We start from the raw sequence: 9,469 nt of genomic DNA, 5'->3' as shown, positions 1-9,469 counted from the left end.
TCATGTTGAAATTTTCCCCAAGTGAAGCAGCCTCAGAAGTCGGCTCCGAATCTCCTTGGTCCTAGCCCCATAGATGATCGGGTTGAGCACAGGAGGCACCAGCACGTACAGGTTGGCCAGAAAAATGTGCACATTCTTGGGGACTCGGTGCTGGCCAAAGCGGTGGGTGAGGAAGGAGAAGAAGGCAGGAATGTAGAAGACCAGGATGACCCCCAGGTGGGAGCCACAGGTACTCAGAGCCTTGTGCCTGGCATCTTGAGATGGAAGGCGGAAGACAGCATGGAGGATAAAGCCATAGGAAATGGCAATGAGGATGGCATCCAGACCCATGGCCAGCAGGGCCACAGTCAGCCCATAGACAATATTGACAGTGATGTTGGCACAGGCCAGGCGAGCGATGCCCATGTGCTCACAGTATGTGTGGGCCATGACATGGTGACCACAGTAAGGCAGTCGCCTCAACAAGAAGATGAATGGGGTCACAATGGCCACACTACGGAATAGCCCAACAAGGCTAATCATGCCTATGATGGTATGGTTGAGAATGGTTGTGTATCTCAGTGGGTTGCAGATTGCCACATAGCGATCAAAGGCCATGGCTAGAAGAACTGAGGACTCCAGAGCATAGATAGAATGGACACAAAACATTTGGGCCAGGCATCCACCAAAGGAAATCTCTCCAGCATGCAGCCATAAAGTGGACAGCATCTTAGGCACCGTGGTGGAGCTGAGAGCCAGGTCGGTGAGCGAAAGAAGGCACAGGAAGAGGTACATGGGTGCATGAAGAGCACTGTCTGTCACAATGACCAGGATGAGGGCAGCATTCCCAGCCAGCGCTACCAGATACATGGCGCAGAAGGGGATGGCGATCCAGACATGGGCCCACTCCAGCCCTGGGATGCCCGTCAGGATGAGTGTGCCTGGGAGACTATCATCACTGAAGTTGGAAGCTGACATTCTGCTTGGAAATAAACGCCTCTATCCAAGGGGTCATGGTATTCTGGCCCTGTAATATCAGGTTGTTGGGTCATTCACATAAAATGATGAACTTTCTGTGAAACCATCTTTTTAGGTGGAGAAAAATATTTATTATTATTAACTTGTTCAAGAGTCTTGAAATATGCTATCACATATAGTCTTTTTTTTCTTTATGCTAATTCCTGTACCCATCCATGATGTTTATAGTTCTATATTCCAAGCACCAAACATTTAAGCATCTTTCCAATATGATCCTTCACAACTTACCTGCTACATATCCTGTCCATCATTTATTAGTCTAGTCCACTCATATTGAGGAATATTCCTTCTCTCTTTCATTCATGCTTATAGAATCTTCTGTCTTCATTTTCCCCCTCCTTTCTAAGCTTTTTTCTCTTTTTTCTAAGCTTCAGTTAGTTTTTCTGCCTCCCAGAAGACTTTCCTTTCTTCTGGTCCTTAATGATCTTTTATTATTATTTTTTATCCTTCAACTACTTTACAAAATCCCAATGGCTGAGACTATGCCTTTATGCAATTGTATACTCTACACTGACCATGACTGAGTCCTGATGTAGACATTTTGTAAATCGTCAACTTAAGACTCAATTCCATTAACTTTACTAACATATCATTGACTTTTTGACTTCATGATATAATAATGCAATCACTGTATTTTCTGCATTTGTATGTATCTTCATAAATATACAGTGCATAACTTCATTTTATATCTTACCTGGAATGTCTAGAAAAAGGCTAGTCCACCTGATTGTGCTTCCATATCTCCTGATTATCTACAGTGTGCTGAGTATTCCCGAGGATACAGTAGAAGAAAGACAGAGATACATGAGACATTCCAGCTGAGAGACAGCACTCCCTACCGTGGCAAAGCCAACCTGAGGTCTTGTGTGACCCCCAGTGTAACGACTGGATACTGAGGCTAGATCAGAAGACCAAGTGCTGACAGAAGCACATCAGGGGAGAAAATGGAGTGTCCTGGTGTTGCTCACAGTGAAGATATTTTGGAAAGGGAATTTGTTTTTGTTGTAGAAGTCTAGCTGGTATTTTCAAACATTTTCCCTTAGTAAAACATTGTCTACTAAAAAGAAATCTGTACAGGATTCTGAGAAACTTGAATTTTAGTCCCAATTCTCTAACAGAATTGATTGTGACACTGAAGAAATATTTTTCTTCTTTGGGTTGTCTTAATTTGGAAAAATTAATGACTCAATAGTCATTCTCTGTTTTGTATCTGCTCATTATGTGGCATTGGAATAATCCCACAACATTTTCAGGCCTTCTTTTTTTATCACTAAATTTGAAATGGCATCATGCGATTTCTATCCTCAAAAAACTTACGGTTGTGCAAAAAGTAATATTCATGAAATTAAAAATATAGGCACCACAAATAATCACCCCTATTTTTTTGCAACCTCTTTATTATCTAACAACCTTCTGGAGAAAATAGAGTGCAATTATCATTGGCACTCTTAATCAATAGGAAGACAAGGTCCAGAGAAGTAAACTGATGTCATCTACATCACAGAGTATGTTAATTTCACAACTGAAATGAGGGTCCTGATTTATGTGTCCTGATTCAGATTTTTCAAGTTTTACTTCACCCAAATATGCATAAATGTGACCAATATCTGAATTCTTAGATATCTCTTTCAAATAAGGCACTTTTTCTAATATCAATTCATAAGGCTGCAATTAATTTATTAGTTAATGAATATCAAAGAGATAAAGAGAATTGGGGAGCCTCTCCTATTTGGACAGAGATTTTCACTGATGACACCAAAGTGTCTTGGTCTCAACCTTGACACGAGCCTTGACACTAGGGGAAAGAGGCTTGGATTGTAGAGGGCAGAGAGCGACAATTATTACCATCTTCCCTTCCCCTCTCTTCCCAGCCTATTCTTGCCCCTGAAGGAAGTTTTTAAGTGGTTATTATAATATAGTGGTATTCTGTGATATTCTGGGTTGTGAAGAGCAGCAAAACTGTGGTTACAGAAGAGTTGGATTTATTTCCCCTGAGAAGCAAGGGGATAAGGATATTGAGGGGGTGCCACCCTGGTACACAATGGGGGCATCCACCCAAATGTCCCAGGGTCTTGTCCTTGAGTCCCCCTCTCTGACCTAGACCTCAGTTATTTAACTCTGTGTTCTTTCATTGAACACAGTTGTTGGAATCTGATTTCAAGACCGAACCTCTGGGGTAGACACACACTTGCAGGTGGGGCATGCTGAGGTTGGAGCTATGTGAGAGGTGTCCTGAGAGTGAGGCTCTGGGGACAGAGGGTGGTCGAGTGACAGCTTGTGCAGGAGGTATGAATCTGAATACACTGTGTGACTGAAGGAGGTAAAAGCTGTGTTTCTATGCAAGTTTGGGTGGGTGTGGGATGAGGGAGCAGAGGGGGCTGAATGTGTAATCTGGGTTGAAGTAGCTGATCTTTCTCTCACCTGAGTTTTCTGGGCTCAGTGAATGTCTTCGGCTCAGCTCTATGGCCCAGCCTCCTCTGGTCAACGGGCTTGATAAGTGAGCTTATTTATTGACTCTGTCTGTGATGCTCAGGAGTGTAAAGCAAAGTGGCGACCTCCAGGGACTTGGTCCATGAAAAACACACTTTGAGAAAGAGAACAAGAAGGGGGGTGGTGATAAAATGAGGAAGAAATAAGGAAGGAGAATCTTCCTTGATGACTTTGCCAGGAAAGTGGAAATGAAACATCCGGTATACTTTGTTTTATGTTTTATCCTTTCCTCTCATCTCTCTGTTTCTCTTTTCTTCCTTGTCTCTTCCTTTCTTTTCTTCTCTTTGTTTCTGTCCTCCTGGAACTCTTCTCACTGTGAACCCACCAGAATTCTATGCTCATGGGCAGGAAATGATGGTAGTGGACAAGTGCATACATCATTGTACTGTAGGCTTCACTTACAAAGTGATCTTACAAAGTGAACACAAGTTCAAATATCAAATTGCCAAGAATTTCAATATGATGACAGCAGAGCTTTAAGGAAAGCACAAGGACCTTCTGAGCATGGGCACCATGTAACTGTCCTGCTCATTTGCCATGAAGCCAGACCTGGTTGGAAATGACATCAGTGCTCTAGGTAGATCCCCTCAGCTCCCTAACTCCAGCCATCTCTCTGGTCCCTGCACCAGGGATTCCTGGCATCAAAACCCTTTGAAGAATAGGTAATTTTTCTTCCATGACTTCAGAGTACTCACCTCTCTTATTTTGTAATATATATATCTCCTTTCAAATTATTGTAATCTAGTGGTCTTCAAACATTTCATGTGGATATACCCTAAAAGAATTTTCAAATCACTATATTCTCTTCAAAACTTTGAAAGGACTCTAAGAACTTTCATTAAAATTTTAAAGAGCAGAAAAAGACCTAATTTCTAGTATTTTGTGAATATTGACATTAGAAATAAAACTCCCATAGGACAGTTTTTAATTTATTTTATGGAAATTGTATGCCCTAGAAATTTCCAATTCAGCAATGCCCATTTAAAAGTATTTGAGCTAGATTTTCTTAATTTTCAGAAATTCAAAAATATTGCTCTCTCTCTTTAAAGTTGGTCTGTATTCCCACATGTATATTTTTGCTTGAATATCTCATTATAACACTTATATGTTTCTAATAATACAAGGAGATTTTATTTCTTGTAATTATGGGATGCAAATGTTAAAATGTTGTAATATAACAATTATTATAATAATTAATTAATAAAAGCAATATGATAATGTTTAAATTTTATAAATTATATACATAGGGCTAATTTGTTTTCAGAATATTCTTTCTTAATGAGGTTGGTGGAGCTTTTACTTTTTTCCAACTAACCTCATGTATTCATTAGTCCATATTGATTCAGTGAAGTAGGGTTTGTACTTAGATGCTCTTAATTGTACCTTTATAAAAATAAGCTCTAAGAACCCATAGTTAAGTAAGTAACTTAGTTGGGAGTGGAGGGAGTTTCTTCCGCACTGTGGGAATCCAGTCATAATTGAGAGTAACTGCTGTAATCAGCAATGGTCCTGAGAGAGGAGTTTCTGGCAAAGGAGAGTGCCCTCATAGTGGGTACTCTGAGGAGGGATTCCAGCCAGGTGATGCTGGTATATCTGAAGAACATGACGAGGTTGTTTCAAAGTAAGGACCAAAAAAAAAAAGCCACTTAAAACCTACTGTTTCTTAGAATCAACTGGTATCACCAGTGAAAACAGGGGAACCTGGGTGACACGAACAGGAACTGAGTGTGCATGGGATAATCAAATCCCCTAGCCCTGACCCAGCTCTCTAATCGGCCTCTACTGCCCTCTACTGGCAGCGTCTAACAGCCAGCCAGCAGGTGGAGGGAAAGCGTGGTCCCAGCCTAGGCATCCCCAAGCAGAGCACAGAAGGGTTTGAAGCTGAGAGACGATGGCTTAGCAAGTAACACAAAAACCCTGTACTCATATTTGTGCATGCGTGTGTTATAACCTGTATGACATTTTGGGATTTAATAAATATAAATCATATATAAAAATCAAAATAAATCCATTCGTTTAGCTATACTTGATAATTTTTTATTATAAAATAAATGAGAAACATATCACTAAGAACATGGGAAAAATTGTCTGAGATTAACGAAATTTAGGATTTAATAAAACTCAAAAATATTTTATAAAGTTTATAAAAATAGTGTTTAATGAATAATACATAACTTTTCTAACGTACATCTTCACTAAAACCAAAAACATGTATAAAACATGACATAATTTTTTTATCTTTAGAAATCATCTAATGAATTTTGAAAAATAGAGGAGTTCATAAAATATGACAGTTATATTTACAAGTACTAAATTTAATAATTCACCTTTCAGAATTATTTTTCTTTCCAGTTAACAGCATAGTCTAGTGATAGATATTTAAATAAAATTGCAAAAATTACCTGAAGTTAACCAAGTAAAAAAAGAGGTCTTTACTCTTTGAATCTTTCTTTAATTATCTTTCATGTAACTCCTCATTAAGAACTATGACTTGGGGCACCTGGGTGACTCAGTCAGTTAAGCATCCGACTTCAGCTCAGGTCATGACCTCTCAGTTCATGAGTTAAAGCCCCATGTCAGGCTCTGTGCTGACGGCTCAGAGCCTGGAGCCTGCTTCAGATTCTGTGTGTCTCTCTCTCTGCTCCTCCCCAGCTTGTGCTCTCTCTCTCTTTCTCAAAAAATTTTCAAAAACATTAAAAATTTAAAAAAAAGAACCATGACTTACTTAGTCATGACTGAACTTAGTCATGACAGAACTTTATGACCTCATTTACTTTAATTATGCCTCTAAATGCTAACTTCCAACACAGTTACATTAGGGCTTAGAACTTCAACTTCAAAAAAGTAGTGAATGGAGAAACAAGTTTTCAAACCCAAGCACTCTGATTACACCATTTGTGCTCTTATGCTCTTAATCACTGCTCAGAGTTTTGAAGCTCAGATTCAGATTCATTCCAAATATGCTGTTTTTGTTGTTATTCTACTTCATTGCCCAGTAGAATATTTCTACAATGAGAAGCAGTGTGAACTACAGATAGAGATGCATTGCTTCCTGGTAAATTATACTCCCTGTTTAGATGACAGAAAAAAATATAATCTCATTCTGGGCAATTCAGAATTGCTAAAGGGGGATATTCAGTGTAACCCTTAACATGTCCAAATTATCTGGCCATTCCCTTTTTTCCAGTGCTTCCTTACAAGTGATTATCCTTCTCACATCAAAGGCTTCCACCCATACACATGCATCCAGACAATTATCAGGTCTATTTAGCAGTCTTGTCATCTCCAACCACTGGTCAGAACTCACAATGAGACCTTCCTCATATGTAGCAGCCTCAGAAGTCGGCTCCGAATCTCCTTGGTCCTAGCCCCATAGATGATCGGGTTGAGCACAGGAGGCACCAGCACGTACAGGTTGGCCAGAAAAATGTGCACATTCTTGGGGACTCGGTGCTGGCCAAAGCGGTGGGTGAGGAAGGAGAAGAAGGCAGGAATGTAGAAGACCAGGATGACCCCCAGGTGGGAGCCACAGGTACTCAGAGCCTTGTGCCTGGCATCTTGAGATGGAAGGCGGAAGACAGCATGGAGGATAAAGCCGTAGGAAATGGCAATGAGAATGGCATCCAGACCCATGGCCAGCAGGGCCACAGTCAGCCCATAGACAATATTGACAGTGATGTTGGCACAGGCCAGGCGAGCGATGCCCATGTGCTCACAGTATGTGTGGGCCATGACATGGTGACCACAGTAAGGCAGTCGCCTCAACAAGAAGATGAATGGGGACACAATGGCCACACTACGGCATAGCCCAGCAAGGCCAATTTTGCCTATGACGGTATGGTTGAGAATGGTTGTGTATCTCAGTGGGTTGCAGATTGCCACATAGCGATCAAAGGCCATGGCTAGAAGAACTAAAGACTCCAGGGTATAGATAGAATGGACACAAAACATCTGGGCCAGGCATCCACCAAAGGAAATCTCTCCAGCATGAAGCCACAAAATGGCCAGCATCTTGGGCACAGTGACAGAGCTGAGAGCCAGGTCGGTGAGCGAAAGAAGGCACAGGAAGAGGTACATGGGTGCATGAAGAGCACTGTCTGTCACAATGACCAGGATGAGGGCAGCATTCCCAGCCAGCGCTACCAGGTACATGGCGCAGAAGGGGATGGCGATCCAGACGTGGGCCCACTCCAGCCCTGGGATGCCCGTCAGGATGAGTGTGCCTGGGAGACTGTCATCACTGATGTTGGAAGCAGGCATTCTGCTTGGTAAATAAAGGCCTTTATCCAAGGGGTAATGGAATGCCTTCCCTGTAACATCATTCACATAAGATGATGAACTTTCTGTTAAATAATCTTTTTAGGTAAGAAAAATATTTACTGTTATTAACTTGTTCAAATATCTTGAAAGATTCTATCACATACAGTCTGCTGATTTTTCTTTCTGTTAATTCTTGTACTTGTCAATCATGTTTTGAGTTCCATATTCCAAAGTATTTAAGCATATTTCCAAGCTGATCCTTCACGACTTACCTCCTACACATCCTGTCCAGCATTTTTTAACTTTTAGTTGACTCACGTTGATGGTTGTTCCTTGACTCTCTCGTTCATGCCTTTTCCATGCCTATGGAGTCTTCTGTCTTTATTTTCCCCTTCTCTTTTTTCTACGCTTCAGTGAAAGTTTTTCTGGATTCCAGATGCCATAACTTTCTTCTGTTCCTTAATGGTCTTTTAATTTTTGATCATTCAAATAGTTTACAAAATCCTGTTGGCTGAGATCATGCTTTTATGAAATTGTGTACTCTACACTGATCATGCCTGTGTCTGGATCTAGACATTTTGATCAATGTTCACTCAAGACTCAATTTTGATAACTTTAGTAAGATACCATTGACTTTGAAAATTCATAAGAATAATAATACAATCTATATTTTCTGTATTTGTAATGTATCTTCATATATATACAGTACACAACTTCATTTTGTATCCCACCTCGAATGATTATAAAGAGGCTAGGCCACCTAAATATGTTTACAATTCTCATGATTGAGTGTCTACGGTGGTTTGAGTATTTGTCAGGGTATGATAGAAGAAAGCAAGTGACATCAAACATTGTAGCTGAGAGAAGGCACTCCCTACTGTGGCAAAGCCAACCTGCATGCCTCCCAGTGAGATGGCTGGATACTGAGGCTAGATCGGAACACCAAGTGCTGAAAAGGCAGACTAAGGGAGAAAATGGAGTGTCCTGGGGTTGTTCACAGAGAAGATATTCTGAGAAGGAATCTGGTTTTGTTGTAGAAGGGTAACTAATTTTAAAAGCACATCACCTACTGAAAGGAAACCTATGTAGGATATCGAGAAACTTGAATTTTAGACTGGATTCTCTAACAAAACTGATGTGTGATTTTGAACAAATCTTCCATTTCTTTGGGCAGTTTTAATTTAAAAAACCAATGACTCTAGTCATTCTTTCCTCTGAGGTCTGCTCATTATGTGGCATTCGAAAAATATGACAATCTTTTTGGGACTTCTTTTTTTTTCCATCTCTAAATCTGAAATGGCATCATGTGATTTATTACCTTAACAAAATTTATGGTTCAGCAAAAAGTAATATTCATGAGATTTATAATTTTGACACCCCAAATAATCACCCCCCCTTTTTTTCAACTTCTTTATTTCCTAACAGCCCTCTGGATAAAACAGAGAATAATCATCATTTGCACCCCTAATCAGTGGGAAGACAAAGTCCAGAGAAGTAAACTGATGTCATCCACATCACAAAGCATGTTAATTGCACAACTGAAATGATTTACGCGTCCTGATTCAGAGTTTCAAGTTTTACTTTACCCAAATGTGCATAAATGTGACCAATATCTGAAATCCTATGTTTTTCAAACAAGGCACTTTGTCTAATATCAATTCATAAGGCTGTAATCACTTTATTTGTTACCTGAATAAGAAAG

The 9,469-nt window shown here is 40.2% G+C and overlaps 2 protein-coding genes across 2 annotated transcripts; both read right to left on the bottom strand.

Annotated features, from left to right (window-relative positions):
• On the bottom strand, positions 1 to 957 carry LOC115525476 (olfactory receptor 52D1). The gene has a single exon (XM_030332686.1). The coding sequence runs from the start codon at positions 955 to 957 to the stop codon at positions 1 to 3; it is 957 nt and encodes a 318-aa protein (XP_030188546.1).
• A 5,853-nt stretch (positions 958 to 6,810) lies between these two features.
• LOC115525459 (olfactory receptor 52D1-like) lies at positions 6,811 to 7,779 on the bottom strand. The gene has a single exon (XM_030332661.1). It carries the CDS (start codon positions 7,765 to 7,767, stop codon positions 6,811 to 6,813), a length of 957 nt encoding a protein of 318 aa, XP_030188521.1. The 5' UTR covers positions 7,768 to 7,779.
• Between the last annotated feature and the right edge of the window lie 1,690 nt (positions 7,780 to 9,469).

This window comes from Lynx canadensis, chromosome D1 (assembly GCF_007474595.2).
Source record: "Lynx canadensis isolate LIC74 chromosome D1, mLynCan4.pri.v2, whole genome shotgun sequence".
Classification (NCBI taxonomy): Eukaryota; Metazoa; Chordata; class Mammalia; order Carnivora; family Felidae; genus Lynx; species Lynx canadensis.
The sequence above is the reverse complement of the archived record's forward strand: the minus strand, read 5'-3'. Positions and strand labels throughout refer to the sequence as shown.